This window comes from Centruroides vittatus, unplaced genomic scaffold (genome assembly GCF_030686945.1).
Source record: "Centruroides vittatus isolate TY-2023 unplaced genomic scaffold, ASM3068694v2 contig_904, whole genome shotgun sequence".
NCBI lineage: Eukaryota > Metazoa > Arthropoda > Arachnida > Scorpiones > Buthidae > Centruroides > Centruroides vittatus.
Genome location: NW_027122594.1, coordinates 573,883 through 596,528, shown reverse-complemented (window position 1 = coordinate 596,528; position 22,646 = coordinate 573,883). Strand labels below are relative to the sequence as shown.

The following is a 22,646-nucleotide window of genomic DNA, read 5'->3' as shown; positions in this document are numbered from 1 at the left end:
TTAGAAGGCGTGGCGTTAACAACCGACCCCCCTTTTTGCAGTTCAGGTGTCGGTAGTAAAGCTTTATCTTGCCCCAAGGCACGCACCTTTTTGTTGACACTTTCTTAACCGTGGGAAGGTGCCGACACCCTTGGTGCTGTAATTATAGTTGAAAGACTTTCGACTGATTTTTTTTCCTTTTTGATATCTTTATATCACCTTGTTTTACCCTTGGGTAAGTTTTTAGACGGAAGAGACAGGTGTTGATGGATATCTCACCTCATATTTAATATGGTTGAAATTCAAATATACCTTCAGAAATTTTATTATTTAAATTAACTTTTCAAATGTTTCTAGATCGGTGTCGCCTTTTAACTCCGAAGTTACGTGATTGAGCATATTTTTTTAAAGCCCGTGGTCGAGTGTTTTGTGCATATGGATGAGGGCAGAATGATTTAAAGTTCGTTGCCTGGCTTAAAATTTTTCCAAAAATATGCTAAACTACTTCGAGGAACCGTTGAAGAAAACAACGTTGAAATCCTTCGAAATGTCTCAAGGTCTTGTGATGTTTAAAACAAGTCTAAAACACACGAAAGTGTTTCCTAAACCGTAAATAAAGTAGTAAATCGGGAGTATCCAAAAAACACGCCAAAACACGAGAGAATTCTTCGTATTGCATGGACTTTCATGTTTGGCTCGTATCAAAAATTCACGGAAAGTTTTAAATTGTAGAATAAACGATAATAGCCAAATTATTTTATATTAAAATATGTCTGAAATTCGCTGTTTGCACGGGGAGGGTGGGAGCAACATTATCCACAGTTGAGCAAGGTTAAAAATCAACCGGAAATCACGTAGCAAAACTAATAGGTTCATTAGAATTAAATGACATCGTTTTCTGCTTAAACACTGAGCCATTTCTTTGTTCAGAAGATTGTACAAATCAATGACGATCGAATCAACAGCTTAATAATGGTATACGTATCGTCAATGCATGCAAAACTATGAGATAACTAACAATAATTTCATGTTTCTGATTTTCCTATCAAATTACCAGGAAAGAAAACTTCCATTATGACAACCTGTTTGTCTTTATTTTATTTTATTTATTATATAAATAACGACATTCTTCTCGATTCTTATATAAATAGGTTTCATGCTTCAATCGAGCGTTTAAACTATTTCAAATTGTATTGATTTTTGTATTTTTTCAATTTAATTTCTTTTTTAAATTTTAGATTGAAAATAAAACATTTTATACTGATTTATTATTATTTTTTATAATATTATATAAATATATAATTATTTTAAAAAAATACGATACAACTCAATTATAAAATGTACGAGTTGGGTTCGGATCCCATTTCTCTTCAATATACATTTTACAGCTCAAAGACACAGGAAATACTGGATGAATACAGTATAAAGTATACAGAAAATCAATCCGGAACCGAACCCACGCCTTCTGTAACGCCTTTTATTAATAAAGATGAGATTAGAATATTCTAATCACCCAAACTAAAGTATAAAGTATGATTAAATTACGTGACATTTTATTTCGGGGATCCAGCTCCAAGTCAGACATTTTTATATAGGATAAGTCTATTGGATTCGGATTGATGGGATAAGTACGACCCTCGGGAGGACTTAACTATGTAAAACTGGCTCCTATTTAGGTGCTACACGCGAAGAAAATCCGTGGCCAGTTCATTAGTCGGGTTCTAACCCGCTACCAACAACCACCCTCGTTGCTTTCAGGCAAAAGTATCAAAGCTCGAGGCTCTAAGACTGAGTTTAAAAACTCAAAATGTCTCTAAATAAACTTACATTTTGTCTCTAGATACATTCAAAATAATAATAATGTGTCTGTTTTGAACCGAACCCAAACCTTTCGTCACGTAGAAATATGCCGAAATTTTCAACAACATAATCTATGAAAGTATTAGAATGAATCTATGAATGCTACTTGAAGCCGAGGGTTCGGACCTTACCCAATATTACTTTTATTAAAAACAGTGGGGAGGGGAAAAAGTGTAGTGTTTTGTAGATAATTCACGCAAAGAGGAAATTCTAAGAAGTGCATATTATTTTTATCGGAAGTTTTAATGTTTAAACACTAACAGTTTTATTTTTATTTTTTTTCGAGACTTGTTAATATTCTTATCACAACGAAAAGTCACTTCCTGAAATTTAAAATTCGGGGAATTTTGTCATGCAGTTATTAACTCAGGATAAACAATGTAAACAATGGGACATCACGGAAAGCACTTGAAGTAGAACAGAATGTCAAATTTGTCAAAAAAGAAGAAAGAAAAAAAAATTACAAAAAAATTCAATTTTTCCCGGTAACTTTCGTGCATTTTTATCTATAAAAAGAAATTATTTTAAACAGTAAAATATTCTGAAAATGGAACCCGAATCCTTTACTTGTATAAAGTGTAGTTGAAGTGTTTCGTTAATAATTGACCGTTCGATATTAAACACGTAAAATATATATATATATATATAATTTTTCTGTTTTAATTTCGAATTAAAGACACCAAGACGAGCAACCGCGACTTACAATGGAGCTTATTTGATAAGGCGTGGGTTCGGACCAAATACAGTTTGTAGCTTTAGAATAGCCACGATTTTAGGTGACATCTCAATAAGCCAACTACCCGAACCTGTATTATCGAAGGACACGGGTTCGGATCTAAATAATTTTTAAAATAATAGATATTTTAAGCATTATTTTATAAATAAAAGACGAAAGAATAATAATTTCTTGGCTGTTTTAAAGTATAAAGAGATGATTAAAGATAAGACGTATACTTGAAAGGCAAACTGTAAAGGTAAATATTCCATTAATGTGATAGATGTATTTATAAATATTATCTGAATATTTTAGTTCAATATTCAAGAAAAAAAAAAAAAGGAAGAAAATCTCCATCTAACTTCGAAAAAATTCCGAAAAAAAATAGTAATAATAAAATAAGTATGAATGAATGAATCATAACGAGAAGAATTTTTGATGTGGGAATAAGATTCCAAGAAAATAATGAAATTCTTCGTGTATAGAGAATAATAAATTTGTTTTGATAGGACCTTTCACGGCATTAAGCATGTTTTCCCGTGACCTATGAGTGATTAGTTTGAAAATAGGTTCTAATGATCAATGAGCTGGATATTGATAATGCTGTTTATTCATAAAGGAGGTGACCTGAATATAGAAAAATTCTTCCTTTAAAAATCGATATGAAACATTTTTTAAAAAATAATTAAAAACGAAAAACTTATATTAAATTTTTAAAATTAAATTATAAGAAATGTCTTATTTAATTAAATTCGAAGGAAATCTAAAGCATCCTCATCCTTTGTTGTCAATACGCGTACACATGTAACGACATCTTCTGCTCTTTTAAGGGGAATTTATTGCTAAATTTATGATGTGGAAATGTTTGATTCAAACTATTACATGGATTTTATAGTTTTATCATCTTATCTTCACAAAAACTATTTTTAAATAAGCCCATCTCACTATAAATCCAATACGACGATGGCTGACTAGCTAGAAAGTTGCGTACGTTACGCGTTCAAAAGTAATTTTTTATGTTTTTTTAAATGAAAAACAATGAATTTTTTTTTTTGTATTTATCACGTAAACGGTTGGTTTAATGTCTAAAGAAATACACGAAGTATATTCGGTTCTCCCAATAACACGCTCCGACATAAAAACTAGTATTTTTATAAGTGTAAACTTGAATTTGTCACTGTAAAATGTCTGTTTGATCTTATACAAAATGTGTGGATGTATATTCTGCGTGGTTAATCAAAGCCAAGGTTCCTAAATTAATGCATGAATCCCAATTGGTTACGGTATACGTAGAGTACAGTACAATAGATTGATTTATGCGTATGGGTGGCGTAGGTCGACGAATAAAGATGCGATTTGTAATTTATTATTTTTAATCTAAAAAGGAAAAAAAATGTTAGCGGGTTAGTAGGCAACATTGTCATTCTTGTAAACGTCACACAACCTCAACCCGCAACACACACCCTTCCTTTATCGGGATAGAAAAAAAGAAAATGACGATTTTGGTAAAGCATTATCGAAAATCCTGACCCTAACAATCTGCTATCCCGTTGTCTTGTTTCGACAGGGCATAAATAGAAGGCATAAAGCGGTCAATTCTGCCTTGTCCGGGGCGACAATCCACTTTGCAGAGTTCTGCACGGATTACGATAGCAATGGTAATCCCCATCTAGTCTGTCTGGCTGTTGGTTGACTGGCCATTTCGGTGACGTTAATGCCTTTGTATAAAGATCGATGTGATTGTTGTTGTTTTATGCATGGAATAGGACAATCGCAGGATTTTCTGACCAGATACTCATGAATAAATATTGTCTAAGATTTGTCAGGTACCCACTTGTTAGCCCCGTTTGATGGTAGCCGAACGATTTTGACACTTGTTGGTCTCTAATATCCTTCCGTCGTATTTTTATAGCCGTCGTTCGTTCTTCAGAATTTCTTAAATTAATCACTGTGGGGTAGCCCGGTGTATTAATTTTACACCTATGAATTTTTATGACCAAATATCCGGCTGGAGAGAGAGAGAGGGAGAGACGAACATCTCTTACCACTTCTGTTTTAAACAAGCTAAAAACCTACATTTATTGTTTATAACACGAAGGATTGATATATTTGGAATTAAAGCATCTACAGAAATACATTTTTTTTCCACATTTTTTCTTCTTTTTTGTCTTTCTCCGCCAGCTGCAAAATCAAAGCTGAGTTGCAGTCGCATATAACTAACTAGAGGAACTCCCCTGAGACGTTCTCCAACCTTTGAAACTAGATGGGGAAAATATTTCCCGCATTGCCTTTAAAAAATACACGATGTTCGATATTGTAGGAGTTTTTGAATTTTGAAATTGCAACGTAAATATTAGATCTTTCATTTTTAGTCCAGACAAAAAACTGTTATTGGTGTTGTGCCAACACTCGATATATATACTCCATCAATTTTTACAACTTTTGTAGTCTTCAAAAATGAATTATACAATCGATTCTTCTTCGTCTACTTTTAAATTTTACAAAATATACGATTCATAGGTTTGGAAGTTAAAATAATTTGTGAGAAGGGAAAAAAATAAAGAAGAAAAAGAGAGAGAGAGAGAGAGAGAAAGATGCAACGTTACCTGAAACTCGCATTTTCTCCTTTTACCTGCTGCAGATTGCAACTTTTCATAATCATTTCCAGTGATTGAGTACAAGGAAAATTGTAGGAAACTAATCCAGTGGGAAGGTACAGATATACTTTTTATGACTAGAAGTTTCTATGAATATTTATCGACTTTCGTCCAAACAGCAGGACATTGTACTCATCCATCACTGATATATGGGGAAGTGACATTTGCCACAGACGGACATTGGATTTTGAGATTTGACAAAATATATAGTTTTGCATAAGATTTCTCGATTTGTAATTTACTTTTTTTATGGAAAACAAACGGCCCGGGAATGGAAATTGTATTTTTAAAGAAAAAATTATTTAGATTTTTAGATGAGAGTAGATTATCTTTGTAATTTTTGATGCGAAGTTATCTATAAAAAAAATGGGGAATAAAGTGTATTTTTTAAATAAATCCGAGTCTTTAATATCGCTTTACCTTCGAGATGGCTTTAGACGTCTTTTACTTAGTTAAATTATTTAATTTTTAATAGATTTGTAGTAAAATAGCGAGATTTTATACGATGCTTCACTGCGTGGCAAAGGCGTTATGAGACAAAGAACACTCTTCGGGAGCAAAAAGTTTTTTTCTTAATAAAATATGACAAGAAATTCATTTGACTATATCCAATCTGATATTAGATGTAGGGGTTGTATATATAGAGGTAGAAATATACAATTTCGATGTTTCTAAAGTCTAATGGAGGAGCCGCGGTATCAGGGGAATGTTTTCATTTAGTCTATGCTCCGCATTGATAGCTGCTGTTCTATACAGCATAATAATGGAATAACTTCTAACACAAGATAGAAAACGCATTAATTTTTACGGCCTGAGGGGAGGTTGGGCCCCTATTAATTTCGTCTCACGGACGAGAAGCTCTGGTGCATTAACAGAGTTCCATAGGGGATATTGTCACGCCCGCGGTGTTCATACATCGTTGACGTCATCATATAGGGACTCTCGGATGCAGTCAATGAAATTTCCATCCCCCTCCCCGCTTTACTCGATCGTCTAGTCGAGGCAATGACGTCATCAAGTCCCTAGTAGATAAGACTGTGTCGGTTCCGATCTTCATCTCTAGAATGGAATGAGGTCGGTTGTTATCGGAGACTAAAGAAGGATTGAGAAGATAAGGGACAATGGCTCCCTTTCAGCGAGTCCCTGTTAGTCTACTCTAACAAATGGTTTTTCCCCAAACCGATCACCGATCCCGATAACTCCTGGGGGTGCCACATCCAACGCTGCAGGGTTCCTCAGGGTGCAGGATTCGATACCTGAATCCATTTCATCTGGGATGCCACGTGTTGGGTCGTTAAGGGTCAATGCAACTGACAGGAAAGATGCCGCCCTGCCTGCCACATCTGCATCCCTTGTTTCACATCAATAAATACTGTTATTGGAGAATGAATAATTTCTAAATCGCTTATCTCCTACCAGAGGCTATAAATAGATAAGCATCGAATTGACTTCAGAATTGTGTATTCTTTTCGAAAATTCGATAAATTTTATTCCGCCGAGAAAATAAAAAAAAGGGAATTTAATTTAATATCAAAAATATCTTCACCCTCTTAAACTTCCTTTAATGATGATATAATTATGGATACGATCGTTTTTTCTCACTCCACGGCATGATAATTATTTAAATTATGCCCTTCATTAACATTTCTGATGATAACTAAGATAAAAAATGGATTTTTTAAACCTCCTAATTATAGACTCCCGTTAATTATGCAACACAATTAAAGCCTATATTATATATATTTTAAAGATAATTCTATTAAGTAGATGATTAAATTAGTTTAGTAAGACGGACGGATAATTGATGAGATAATACATCTCTAATCATTAAGCTATTTTTTTTTTTTTTAATCGTTTATGTAATTAAAAATAGCTTCGATTTTTCTCTTAATTTATTAAAACCTTTCTAAATTTACTAAAAAATATATTAAAATCTGCATTCGGTTGACAAAAATCAAGGAAGAGAACATAAATAATTCAAAGTCTACTACCGAAGTGAATATTTAGATAATAGTTTTAATTTATTTTTTTATTTTTTTAAAAAACATCTGTTACTTTTAGCTTATTAATATATATAAATTTTAACTTTTATGATAATTTTCTAATATCTAAAAATGTATTTTTTAATATTAAATATTTATAGATTATATTAAATTTGAATTTAAAATCGGATATTTTTCAGCCGGCTTCCTCGATACGTCTTTATTCCATTCGATTTTTCCGAGAATTTCCCATCGATATTAATGGTTAAAGATTAATTTTTATGTTTTTAATAAAAGATTAAAGTATTTTAATTACATTCCACGTAAATTTATCGGAAGATATTACTCTAAAAAAGCATCGTTTTTACTAGCGAGAGATGTAACGATAACTCGCTTTAACTTGTAAAAAAAAAAAACGTTATTTTTGATATTAAATGGCACGAAAATAGCTTTAATATAAAATATATCAATGAATATTATATTTTTTATATAGAAAATAATGATTTTTCTTGTCCCAAATTACTAATTTTACTCGTAAAAGTTGTATGAAGTATACCAGAAAGGATGACGGATGCGGAGGAGTTTAATAGTTTTGGATGTTGAAATTAGTTAGGAAAGATAGTTAAATGCATATCGCTAATAGATTTGGTCGAGAAGTTTTAGTAGAAAGAGGGGAAAGAAGAAGAAGAAAAAAAAAGTCATCTAAAGCGTAGAGTTTCAATAAATCCTTGGATCTCTTCCTTTTTTTCCCACGAGACTCGAACATCTTCTTTCATAATTATTTCTTCGTTTCCTATCGAGCTAACTTGATCTCTGTTCGAAATAATAGAATTTCGATCCTCTTTGGAAAGAAGAAATTAAAACGGCTTTTTTCACCAACATCTAACTTCAAAGAGAACGAATATTGATTTACAGTCGGTTGTTGGAAGATCATTTTTTTTTTCATTTTTCCATCTACGATCTTATCGCATTATCAGTTTATAATCAACGAAAAAAATGTATATATTTTAAAAATTTTTAATTAATATATATATATTTTTTATATATATAAAATTATTATTGTTTTAACTTCGTAACTAGACTAATTTAGATGTTAAAAAAGAGAAATTTCTAATGTTTATTTAATGATTTTAATGAGATTATATAGAAAAATCTCTCGTTTTTAAGCGAGAGTTACAACTTTAAACACGCTTCAAATTAAAAAAAAAACGTTAATTTCGGACTAATTTTCGAAGTAAGAGAGAAGAGGGGGGAGAATCTTTTGCATATCTTAATGTTACGTAATAAAAATGTCGGACGTAATAGCGTAATGCTATTAAAATAAAGGGTGTTAAAATTCAGTCGTTATCCAATTCCATTCGGCGACATACGATCATAAGCGATGAGAAGTAGAAGGGCAACTCATAGAAAATGTGTTAGAAATAAAACTAGCAAAACGATTTCGAAGCAGATAACTGCGAATGACCTCACATTTTATGGCATTATGAGGTTAGAGAGATTCCTAATGGATCTGCTGTCGATTCAACCTAGATATAATCTTCAAAGGATGATGAACAAGTCGTTGTATTATCCTATAGGCTGTCATCAAATCGATTCAACTGACAACATAGAATATTTACGCATTCTTTATTCCTCTGTATTGACATAGATTGGACAGAGTACAGTCCCATAGGAGATGTATGCGGAGACAGAAAAAAATATCTATATATATATATATAGAGAGAGAGAGGGATAGGGGGAAGGAAGAAAAACATGGCGTTCGAGAATAGCCCAGTCTAGAAATGACCAGACTCATCCATTTGTCAATGCTGCGATGTCACTAACTGGATGACAGTGTTCAACAATCAACGACTCACTGGGGAGAAGCTTCTAACTTGTGTCTAACCTGATTGAATTTATGGCTGAGTTATGGAACGGAATCAAATCACTTTATTGTCAGAAGGGAAAAAAATAGGTCTTTACCTTATTTATTACCTATAGGAAGTGTTGTTATTAATGGGTAACAACACCAGTTGTGTTGGCATTGATAACGCGTGTGGCTTTATCTACCGACGTTTTTCTTACTTTTCTGGCTTCGAAACAGGAAAAATTTTTAAAGAAATGATTACAATTGTTAATTATTTATTTTATTAATTAAAAAAATGTAAGATTTTTGCAGTGTTAGACGACGAAATGGTGTCTTTTGTAGTGTTAAGAACGTTAAGGTTTTCGTCGAAAACGAAGGCGTATAACAATTTTTTACGGTGTTTTTAATGTATATTAAGCTTTTAAAATGTAAAAAGTGTAATAATTACTTATTTAATAATATAAAAATTATAGCTTTTTGAGTTCTTTTAGGTTTTCTCATTAGAAAATCTGAGTTTTCATGTAGCGAATTTAATTAGTTTTTCAATGTTTTCGGTTTCAAAATATTAAAAAAATACTTGATAATAAATGATAAAAATTCTTCTTCTAAAGGTTTTTTAAATTTATACAATAAGAAATAAAGAAAATTTTAAGATCATAGCGAGAAATCATTTTATGTTTTCAATGTTAAAGTGTCAGTAACTTCATGGAGGATATGCAAAATAAATAAATTTTTCAAGCATTCTCAACCGTTATAACTTTAAAAAACGCAAAGATTTAATATAAATAACGATTATAATTTCTTTCTTTTATGGATTTTTCAGACAAATGATATAAGAAAACGCAAAATTCAAATCGAAATAGCGAAAAGTTACGCTCTTTGAAAGGTGAAGTAGGAGGGTCGAAGCGCGATGATAATTCTTCGACATCTCAAATAACATCTGAAAAACTCAAATATTTTAAATAAATAACAATAATTCTTCACTTTTTAACGTATTTTAACGACAATAAAAGGAGGTAAAATTGAGATTTTCGGCCAAGAGTTTAAGAGTTTGCAGCATCATTTTGGGAGCATCGACATCGAGAAAGCGTATAACTTTATTGCAGGGAAGTGTGACTTTTTGAATCCTATTTCCTCCAATGTAATTTTTGGAAGTTTTGCTTTCAAAAACGTAGTAAAAGCCCGCGGGGGAATTGAAAAGGTATGCGATATTTGGAGCAGATTTTCTCCGAAGAGTATCACAATTCAGTGGTCCTATCGGTGGAAGAAGAAGAAGAAGAAGAAGAAGAGGAGGAGGAGGAGGAAAAAAAAGGAAGTGAGGAGGAGAAAAAAACCTCCGATTTGAAATGAACGTCTTGGGAAAAACGAAATTTAATCTAACGTTCCAAAGGGATGTGCCAAGGGCCACTTAGCTATCGAGACAGGTAGAACCTTCCTAACGACTATTTGATGATAATGAATGTATCTTCACTAACTCCCTTCTTGGCTTGGAGTCCCCTACGGATTGGCTGATTGAATCGTTTCTCGTTGATCGTAAAGAGATCGAGACCTTCTCCGAGATCTTTTCACCTTGGCATCTTCTCCATCTCTTCAGGAAAAGGGGAAAAGCAACGGGGGAAGAACAACACTGGCGAAAGAGACTGTTGGGAAATAGATGCAATACAAATAATGCCCACCTGCTTTCCGAGATACTTAGCTTAGCTAATAAAAATGATAGCGAGAAAAACTAGCAAATCCTTAAGGATTTAACTCCCAATTCTCTCAAGATATACTCTTTTAAGGGTCTCCTTTTCTCTTTGATTAATTAATTAGGGGGGTATATACAACTTATATAAACGGTGACCTTTGATAAATGATATCTTACGTCTTTCCCGCTTATTATTAATTCTAAACAATCTATCATATTAGAAGGGTTGTCCTTTATTTTGTTATTTAAAAAAAGCAGAAAATTATTCTTACAATAGCATTTCCTAGAAGAGCGCTAATCATCTAGAGGAAATGACTTAGCGTGCAGTTTGACTGGCTATCCCTTTGCTTACCTGTGTATATCTACAGCCAATAGAGACTTACTCTATTCTTATTGGTTAATTATTATGTCAATTCGTCCCCCTTTACTAATGTATTATTAATGAGATTTAAAAGTATGACGTCTGTCGCTTTTATAAATGATCTTTCCGACTAAAACATCCACTCCATTTCTCTACTTAATTTTTAACTAAAGCCCACGTTTTTCACTAATTTTTAAGTCGTTTCCTCTCCATTTTTAAAAATGAAATATAAAGACAACAGAGAGGTTTTTAGCCAAGATATAAGTAACTTTCCTTCGATTTTTAAGTGAAAAATCCAGTCATTTTCTCACTTTTCCATTCGATTTCTGCTCAAAATGGTTCATTTTTACTCAAATTTTAACTAAAACAAATCGTTTTCTATGCAAATTTGAAAGAATTTTTTAGTTCTTATTTTGAGGGGTTAATTTTATTTGATTTTGTAAATTATAATGAAATAAACGAAAGAACCTTTAACGACTGTAAGTGTATTTATTGAAGGAACGTTACGTGTACTTGGAGAATTAAATTGTTTAAAAATGGGTATTTTGTGGATAAAAACAGAGGGATGAGATAGAATTTGAAATGGTTTATTCTTAGACAAAACGTTTCCAATAGGAACCTTTTAATACGATCAACAGCGTATTCTATTGACAATCTATGAATGCTTTGTACATGATTAGTGTATTTAAGATAGACATTATCATTTTTTTCTTATGTCCCTCGCTATAGGTTAGATGTTGGGCAACTCTCCATTCACAAGTTGCGCCATCTATTAACAACTCGATGAACTAAGAGATAGAATAGAGAGAAAGAGTGTCCATTTTTAGCAGGTGGCGCGTAACGGATATGCGCCAGCTCCAGGTCGTAAGTCCGAGGCATACAAAGACGTAAAGGAGTCTCCGTCGTTTAATTATAGCATAGATTCCAGTCTAGGAACAGTGTATAGAAGGTAAGGTGGGCGGACTAAGAGCTCCTCCCCTACCTAACTAAACCGGATACGATTCAACTAAAAATCACACGTCGAGTGTTTTGTTTTTTATTTAAAGAATAAGTTCGACTCCAGTTCTTCTTCTTAATAAATATATATAAAGGTAGAGGAGCGGATCACGGGTCCTGATCTCCGGCCGGTTCGGAATTGGGTGTCTCGGTGTCACGTGTCATTGCCGGACTACTGGGTGCACTACTGTCGCTTCCAGGTTGACAGTCGCTGTCGCAGTCGTCCACTCTGACCAGAAAACCTACGGGTTGGGTGATGGGGTAGACGTAGTGGCCACCCCCCAGTCTGGAGCGACTTCCCATGCGATCGTCGGCCAGGATGTTTTCGATGCTGAAAGAACTGGATTTCTGCAGCACGGCGGGCGACATACTTGTGTTCTGCTGTTTGGCCACCACGCTTCTGTCACTCTCGTTGGATGCTTCGTTACCTGTCGAGGCCTTGGTGACGATATCACAGACGTCGAATCCCAGCGATTCCAACAGTTCGAATATGTCGTTACCCAACAGCTCTTTAGCTTCTTTACTGCGATTAACGGTCCTGATTTCCGAAAGCGTCTGGTGAATTGATTCCGTCAGACTCGCCATGTTGACTCCCGGTTTTACTTTCGCTTGTTGTAGCCTCTTGGCTTGTCTTTCCAGCTGTTTTCTCAATTTCTTCTCTCGTTTGTCCTTCTCTCGCCTCTCTATCTCGTCCGGGGGGATCGGATCACCGCTGCAGGTTTGAGGGTGAGCGTTGTGAGCGGGACGGCCTGGCCCTTTCTTGGTGTTCTCTCTCTTTCTCCACTTTGCTCGACGGTTTTGGAACCAGACCTGAAAAAAACAAATTTCGTTTGCGTTAATACCTGGAAATCTCCCGCGGACAAACAATTTTTGCAAAAAAAAATTTCCCTTCGGTGGCAGCACCGGGGCCTGTTTTCGGGTTTTTCTGCCGCAATAATTGTTTACCCGCGCCTCTAAGGCCACGTCCCGGGGTTTAAGAGGTCAAAGACCCCGCGGAAAGTGTATTTTTTCGCAGGGGAAAGTGGTTGATTACACAAAGAAAACGTTTATCGGACGTGTAAGAGGGACAATACAGGCTACCATTACGATACCAGAGCTACTAATGATCGTACGACAAAGCTGGTGAAAATAATGCATCCGGCTGCACGAAATATCGCGCAACAATAGAATAAAAATTCAATAAGAGGTTTCTCGTGTTGCCGAATTGTCGGCCGTTGTCATACGGATTTGTGGGAACCGGATCGAAAGTTTAAAAAGTGTTACGCGCCACGGACAAATGTACGAAAGTCGGCGGGGTGGACGGCGACCGACGAAAGTAAATTCAGAAAAGGATTCTAGGAAGGAATTGCGTAGGACGTTGCCCTTACCGAAGGCAAATTTCGTCCGTTGTCTACGTGATTGCTTTTAATTGACTGGTAGATGGCGACGTTACGCATGCGCAAACGATGTCTTTCGGATGCCACACCTGTGCCCTCTCCGGGACGTTATATAAATAACATGTTCTAACATCTCTATCACGCCGTCTAAAGGTAAGAGAGATAAGAAACAACGGGCGGACAAAATGGAATGATGTATGATGGTGGCGTGAGAGGGTTGATCCTGCAGGGCACCCGAGACCCTATAGGGATACGTCGTACGTGATTAGCTCTTCTTTATTGAACAAAATTCTTTAACCAATTAACTGGACACGCTTACGAATGTCATAAATCTCGACGCCGCAGTTTCCATCTCGCCGCTCGTAGCTAGAAAATAAACCCTGAGGATGTAGAAACACAAAGATTTTCTCTTCCGTGCTCTACCCTAAGGGGCGTAGCATCGCTCGCACCTCGAGTGTCCATCCTGATGGATGAAGTTGTATCTCGGACCTGCTTAGTACCCGAAGTAATTAATAAACTTAGCAAAAGGGACGTGGTACGTGCGTTCCGAACACCTGGCTTTGTTAGAAGGGGGATCGACGAAGTCCCACGGAAGCCCCTCGTCACGTAACCTGCCCCCAACTTCATTTGCATGTCTGCCGGCACGATACTGCAGGAAATGAAAAGTAGCGTGCTACAACCTGGCGTAAATAGCGATCTTTCTTAGTAATCACAGGCGTAGGGAACCCCAAGATTTTCTTACTTTCTGCATTTTATAATAAGCATCGTTTTCCTTATATTTACAACCAGTTTATTAAGTACGGCCTACGTCAACTAATTACTCGACGTCTGCAAGTAAAGCGCTGCGCGATCGTTTCACTTTTCTCTTCCTAAATCTGAAATTTAAACCATTGAATATTAATAAATCACGTATCTAAAACGTACATCTACATTTCGAAATAAATTACATTCGGATATTCTATTAATAATTTCGATTTTTAAATTAAAGTCCGTCGCTCGACCGGGCCTTAATTTCTCTTATCTGGGCCACGGTATGTAAATTTCTACAAGTTATTCTATGAATAATTCTATATTCAGTAAAGCAATTATTTTAAAAATCATAAAAAGTGACACAGATATTTAAGTATAGAGTAATTTCGAAACAAAATAATTCCAGTAAAATATTAAAAAAATACATTTAATTTGTCGAGATGGAGTTAGATTCCGGGCTACGAAAATAGAAGATTTAACGCTTTAAATGAAAGTTTAAAATGAAATTTTGAAGAAAGTCAGTAATAGAAGCATAAAAATTGCATTTTTATATATATATTTATAAAAGAAAACTCTCAATCTTTTACTAAGACGACGTTATCATTCACCGAAAAAGAAACCGAAATCGAAAATGCACCATTACCATCTTCAAGTTTTCTCGAATTGAGAACCTCTTAGTTCTCCATTCCATCCGAAAAGAAATAAAAAACCCAAAAAATCCATATCTGCAACTGGCCAGGGAGTTTCAACTTCAACGAACCGCTTTCAATTTCAAATTCGAATCTCGATTCGATATTTTCTAGAGGAAAAGAAGAAGAAATATATATATATATATATATATATATATAAGGAAAAGGAAAAGATTCCACGTCAAACGGAATGCTGATCTGTAGAGTTAGGAGTCGGTTGGAAAAAGGAATGAGATTTTCGATTAGTTCAGAAACTTCTTCTTCCCTCGGCGAGTTATCGAAGACTGCAACATACCAATTCGATCACTGACTATCTGAGCGAAGTTTCTGGACTCGAATCCCTTGTGCTCGGATTTTAAACAGGATATTGTTGCTGCTCTTTCGGGGTGCGGATCCCCACCACGCCGGAAAACTCGCCCTCCCCCTCCATCTAAACAACCTGTCGCTCTTTCTCTCCTTACCGCATCCAATCGGCCGCTTCGACAGTTAGAAACTCCGACTTGGACGTTACAATCCTTCTTTTTAAAAGCGTTGCAAACTCGAAAAATCCACGCCCCAATACGAGAAAAGGCAAATAAGACTACGAAATAATACAGAGAAAGAGTAATAAAAGAAAGTAAAAGAGAAGATTTTTAAAGTCGAATTATAATAAAAACAAGTTGAAATTTGTGGAAAAGTTAAAGGTAGGGGGAGGGGGAAAAAAGAGAATGAACCTGTTCGGAATCCCAAGTTATAAAAGTAACTGATTGCGATAGGAAATGCCAAATGTTTCTTTTTAAGCTGGGCTTCGTCCTCCCCAAGTTGCTTTATGTACTTAAGTAGGCACTAATAGTGGGCTCTGTGTCAATTGTCTCACTATTAGCCTTAATGTCGGTGGAACGGGGTCGACCGTTGCCAGAGAGAGAGAGAGAAGGTTATAGAGATAGAAGGTCGCTTCCATTACTCCGATGTAGACCGTTGCCAAGGATATGGGGGACCACTTAATGGTGCTGTTTGTTTTTAAGGCCTTTCTCCCAGTGTCTGCGACGCGAAAAGCATCGCACTTTGGCCGTTAAAGGAATGCCGTAGCGCGGTCCATTGGACCTTGGGGACGTCATGAGGCGATGTATATCCCTCGAGATTCCCTTCTCATCACCGACGTTGCAGTTCCCATAATCCGTCTCGAGTCTTACAAGTTCTGGCATCCACGCCACTCCACGTTGGATTGAATTACTGAATATAGAAACCTTTACCTGTGTGTGGGATTACGATCGGATTTGTAGCGCCGAGTTATGGCTTAGAAAACACCGTCGACCCCCCTCTCCCACTTTCTGATGGTCCAAACAATAGTATTTGCTAGTTTCTCCAAGTATAAATAATCTCTACGTTCCAGTCGTAAAGAAACTATACTTTTATTTTCCTTACCGGTAAACAGTTGCTACGCTATAAATTCTGCCAATACGTTCAAAAAATACCCCCACGCGCCTTTATTTTTTTTATTGAAAATATAAAATTTCACGCTTAATTTATGCCTGGAGTAATAAATAAAACCAGTGTACGGCCATCTTTCATCTAAAATTCAAATAATTCTAAAAAATGTGTAACGAATAAGCTGCGTTAAGCTTGTGATTTTCTAGTTTATGCAAGCAGATTTTAAAAAAAAAACACAAGAAAAGAATATTTAAAGTAATGAGAAAGTTTCCGTTTTAATAATGTAATACATTAGATAATTTTCCACTTTTTATGAGTAAAAAAAAACGACAATAATAAGCAGTTTTTCTATATTAACAAAAAAGCTGTCGTAATTACGTGGTAAAATAAGCTATACGTGTGTCTAAATAATTAATTATTACACAAAAATATACTTATTTAATTACGTTTTTAAGCATTTATTAGCATAATTAAGGCTCGAGTAAGCCTTAAATTATATTAATTAGCATTTATAACGTAATTATAACACTCCAACTTAATATATACTGGAATGACCATTAGTTTTAAGGGGGATGTTTCGAGTTTAGCACAATTTCTTTGTTAAAAATTAATTATTTTCCCCTTCTTAATTTTAGAATAAAATAAAATGAATTGGATATCTTTCCTAGAAAATTCGAAAAATAAACAAGAACGTATCGGGGAAGCAATTGGATAATTTAGACTTTGAACGGAAAGCGGGGAATGTGCGAAAGTAGTTTAAGTTTATTTACACGTAATACTTTAATCAAACAGGAAAATCATAGTTTTCCGAAAGCAAAAACATAATTTTTTTTTGCCTTTAGTCTTGTAATTTACGCCTCCTTAAGGCATAAAAAAAATATTTGAAATTCTCCCCACGCCACGATATCCAGCAAATCACAGGTTGGGACAAGGCTGCATGCCTAATTGATTAATTCTTATCGGTATTTGGACAGGTACGTGGGTTGTTAAGCCAGTCCCTTATGCAAACACCGGGCCGGTTTTGCCAGCCAATCCAATTAACATAGTTTACGCAGAAAGGTGATGATATTCTCACGTGGGCGACCATATTGGTCCTACTAACACCATGGCAAAGTTATATCAGAAAACGTACAAGTCGGGACAAACATTCCTGTATAATAACAAAGTGGAACTGTCCGACTGAAAGACGCTGAAACCTGTCCTGGGTTTTGTTTCCTGACAGGTAACTGTTAGGCCTATTTATCACTGTCATGGAGTGCCTGTCATTATGAGCAGACGGAATTGGACGAGGAGATAATCATTCTCCCGTCTGTGCACTTCATACGTCTTTGCATCTGCAGCCAAACACCTTTTCTTTTTTTTTGTCTACAGCTAACGACACTTCGTAACCGTTTCCACGTAACTTTTTCTTAATTGAATGGTCTCCAAGCTTGGCATCCAACTGGTCTTGGCCAATTGTTACGAATTGCTATCGAACAATAGGAAAGATACGACACTGCCAACGTTCTAAACACCACAGTGCCTTGTTGCAACGTTCTAAACACCACAGAGCCTTGTTGCAACGTTCTAAACGCCAGAAGATCCTTGTTGCAAATGTTCGGCATTCATCCGTCGAGTTATTTAATTAAAAATTGGAGAATTTTTGACAAATTAGAGAGCGTTTTTCTGTAAGGAAATGGAAGATTTCGAGTATAACACCGTAAATCTGATCAAAGAATATTTGAAGAAGCGAAGGAGGAGACAGATGATGACGTATGTATTAAGTCGAAGGAGATAGCGATCAGCAATGGGCACAGAGAGAGGCGTTGTCCTAATTGGTGCTAAGCACCATGAATATGTTATTTATTCTGGAACCTTTTCCCCTCACACTTCAGTCTATCTTATCGCCAACTGGCGCAGACAGAAAACTGGGAGGGTAACCATCCTTAAATTTCTAGTCCGTGAATTAGAAGTGAGGGAGGGAACAAGACAAGGGAGGGGGATACCAAATTAAAATCCCAATTACAGTCGTCCCCCTCTGCTTTTTCCCCGCAGTCGTCGCCCGTCCAAGGCCTCTATCTCGTGTAATGCTTATTAAGTTATTTGGTGCTTTCGAGTACGGAGGGACATTCTCCGAAAGGAGCGGGCAAAGGACGCTTTGTCTTATCTCCATCACGCATGCGCGATTAGACGAGTCACGAGTTTTGAGGAGCCAGTGAGCTGGCCGATTATTTTAATTAATCGCACCAGAGGGGACTTTCAATGGCCCCGGACCTGGAATGTGAATCATAAATACTCTCCTTCTCTACTTCCCAGCTACTCCAAAAATTTCTTTTCAAATATTTATAAATATTTACTGTACGTACCGATTAAAATAAATTTTATTACATATAGAAAAAAAACTTTTCTTACACATCATCACCAACGTGTAGATCGCGAGCCCCCATTCGAACTCGAATCTCTTACTATCATCTGTAAGTTGGGAAGCTCGGTATACGATGCGTTTAAACGCCTATTAAGTGATGTTCGCTTTATTATTTAAATCATTTCTTATTCTCGGCTTCTCGATAAGGATTTAATTTAAATATTTTATTCATTTAATATGCAAAAATTTTAAATATTTAAGAATTATTCGGCTGTTAACTCGAGCACACGAATTGTACGGTTTTGTCTTATTAGTTAATGTTATTAACGTGTTCTCAATAAGTTATTGAGCTTAGTGCACGTAAACACGAAAAATGTAAACGAATATCTTCGTAAGTTGTCACTTAAAAATTATTTATAAGCCAAACTATGCATAGGCATATAAAATGTCTTGCATGACAGAATGCCATTACTTGGATTTAGTGTTGGATAAAAATGTTTCTTGTCAAACAAAATGGCCAATTAAATTATATCAGTCTTAAAATTTATTTAGACAGAGATTTAATTCATAAAATACCTTAAAAATCGATAAGCAAATAATAATTTTACTTCTATACATTGTTAATAAATTAAATGCTGTAGAACGAGTTTTGTAATCCCTTTTTTTAAATCATTTAAATATATTAATTCATGGTAATTTATGTATCTTAAACGATGAGAACTCTTCTTCATCCCTTTCCATCCTCTTTAAACATTTAAAAAAACGATTACTGTACGCCCAATTAGCAAAATGATTATGGTGAACGTAGCTAGTACTGTGCTGTACTGTACAGTACGTAGCTAAGCACAGTTGTACTCGAAACGTGTTTAGTCACAATTAATAAAATGTTTATGACTGTATTAAACTAATAACATGACTATAAATAGTGATGCATTAGTTTCGTGTGTATAAAATTAGAGTATTTCTTACAGGTAAATCGTTACAAACCCTATTATGAGCTCTAACGTGGAGCTCTTAACGGTTATGAATAGAGGCATAATAGGCCTCTATCGAATAGCCGAGATAGATAATATACCTTAAACTACGAATATTTACAATCTTCTTCGTGGACAGAGAGGAGGACCCGATCCCTCTTGTTCTCTCTCCTCTTCTCCATTGTTTCCCTCGTCTCCATTGTTTCCCTCTTATCCGAATCCAAAATTTGATTTTTTAGTAACTTATATCGATAAATATTCAAAAATTTAGCATTTTTTCTGTGTTTTTTTTAATCTAAAAAGCTCCTTTTTTTTAAATTGTAGATTGTATAAGCGAGTAGTTCATTCCTACCTGTCGTACACTCATCACAATCGTTGATGGAGAGTTAACACCCATATTATTTTACTTCTCATGGATATGAGAAAACGAAAAAAAATGTTGAATTAGAAAATAGGCTCCGGCCTCTGACCTCGAAGATCAACCTTACCAAACCGGAATGGACAAGACCGAAAACGGACATTTAAAAAAAAGCGCACGAAGAAGAAGAAGAAGAAGAAAAAGAAAAAAAAAATGAATTAAGATGAAGAATGTCTGAGGAATGGAAGAAAATGAAGATTTCTAGACAGAAATTTCATGAATGCATCATGAAATCTGATCGAAATCTTGAATCTATTACGTACCAGATAGGCCTGTATGTAATTATAGTAAAGTACAGTATCGTAGATAATCTAAGATTTATACGTGTTTCTTTTATTATGATAAGTTAAAAAGATGGTTTATGTATATAAATAATAACTGAAATTATCAAATTTTACATTATAAATATATATTTAAATGTTTAAATTATAGAATTTATCTTTCTAAATCTCTAGAAAATAAATGAGAAATTATGGTATAATTAGTATGGAGGCACCCCGCTTGATGAGCCTTAAAATTTTTATTTTGTAGCCAGTTTAATTGAAAATTTTATAGAGGATCAAGAACCTGGTGATGAATTTAAAGTGTTTCTTGTAGAAAACTTCAATTTTTCACACATTTTTGTAGGCCCGAGTCCGTAACTTTGACGCCATTCTGTATATAAAATATGCTTGTATACATCATTTAAACAAAGAAAAATAGCATTTTAAGCTTATAATTAAATATTAGAACATCAATTATAATGTTAAGATATTATTTTTCAAAGATTTTTTTTGACATTAATTCATTATAATGATATGATTTCTGTACAAGAAAACATTATCATAACTTTGAATATACGAAGGCCTACAGCTAAAAATTAATTTATAATGGATAAGTATGCAAATTTTCTCAGCTTTACAGTAGAAATAAAACTAAGGCCTATAATCAATTTCAGTGTAAGAGAATTTCGGTAAAAATTACTTAAACTTTATGAAATAAAATAGATAAAAAGTAAATTATTTATAATTTTTAACTAATTAAAATTCAAGTTTTATAAATTTATAATAAATTTGAAGGAAAAAATTTAATTAAATAGTTTACTGTAAATACAGGCGGGCCTTAGTTAAATATAGCAGAAAAACTGTAAGATAATTGTCACTTTCAACCAATCGAATGCCGATAATGATTATTTTTAAAGTAATTGGTTGAAGAAATAGATTATTAAATAAAGTAGGCGTGTTTCTCGATTGTCTTGAATACAATCGAGCAATTTTTTAAGCATTTTATTTTCATAAATGTCTCGAAACAAGGCATAAAGGGTCACTTAATTTTGTCTCTACTAAAATTATAATATTCATTATCGGTTCATTAATTCTACAGGAAAATAAAGGATTTTATTACCGCTTTCTGAAAGTTTATCTCTAAATTTGGGGCCTAATTGAAAATATTAGGTTAATTAAATGGACAAATTTACCTAGCATAGAGTTAGGGGTGGAGAGAATGTTTTAAGGCCTCCATTGCCTACTCCGTATCAATATTTTACATACTTAAAACATATTGTATCATATATTTTTGCCATGTTTTAACCCCTAATTGCATAAATTCTTGGAGTAGAATTATAAATAGGCAGGTTTAGTTGTAAGCGAGTGGAAGAAAGTTGCTGCAAGGTTGCATTTGTAGCAAAGCTGTATGTATGTATGTATGTATGCATGTGTGTGTGTGTGTGTATAGGCGATACTTATGTAGTCGAACGTAAAATATCTTCATATCGATTGACACATTAAAAATGAAAGGCGATCAGTTAAGAAAACAAAAGTTTATGTCATCTGGTGGATGGATGCAGCTAATCACCGAGAGGGACTGTGAGCTGTGTATTGTTAATAACAGATCCAAGTACGCTCGGGGATATAACCCGGTGATTTCACGACTTTTGTCGAGATAATGGAATTTTCTAAAAGGGAGTCTAGCGAAACCAACCTCTCAAACACCCCGGGGAGTAAAGACTGGGATGAGAAGCAAGCAGCGATCTATCTTTTCCTATCTGCTTTTCCTATTCTATCTAAACATTGGAGATTTTTAAAATTAATTTTACTGACGCGAAGTTAGGTATTTAATTTAAATTCTGTTGTTTAGAGACTCTCTTAGCTGCCACTCGAAATGTTACAGATGAATTCACATTCAATTATGCATAGAAGTTAGGCTGTAGTTTGCTAAAGTATCTGTAAGTAACTAATTTAATTCTCTTTGGGAACCTATCATAAAGGTCGGCTTTTCAAACAATTTATAGAAATTTGTAAGCGTAGTTTTCTTCGCAGTTTTCCTCTTTTATTTATTTAAAACTGCTGCTTTGATGCTGTCCAATTCATCTCCATCCAACTGTTGCTCTTGCGGCTCAGCGCCCAAATGACAATTTTTAAAAACTTCCTAAAGGCTAATTTTCAAACTATAAACCGAAGTTTTATTATAAATTCTGAAGCGTTTTTAATTAATATTTAAATAGAATTTAATTCTTTAAACATTTAATTAATCAGAAATTAATACGTTGATTATTATAAAAACATTATAGAATAGAAATCGATCGTTACCGTGCGGTATGCGAATTTTTAAGGTATTACACCGA

At 34.6% G+C, this 22,646-nt stretch overlaps 2 protein-coding genes across 2 annotated transcripts in view; one reads left to right on the top strand and one right to left on the bottom strand.

The window, feature by feature from the left end:
• Positions 1-22,646, top strand: part of LOC136984128 (dynein light chain roadblock-type 2-like) — a 221,667-nt gene that overhangs the window by 105,829 nt on the left and 93,192 nt on the right. The window lies entirely within an intron of this gene.
• Positions 11,958-22,646, bottom strand: part of LOC136984106 (homeobox protein unc-4 homolog) — a 71,868-nt gene continuing 61,179 nt past the window's right edge. Inside the window, exon 3 of the mRNA XM_067281030.1 lies at positions 11,958-12,893. Coding sequence (XP_067137131.1) covers positions 12,192-12,893 — 702 coding nt within the window. The 3' untranslated portion in view covers positions 11,958-12,191. The remainder of the gene's footprint in view (positions 12,894-22,646) is intronic.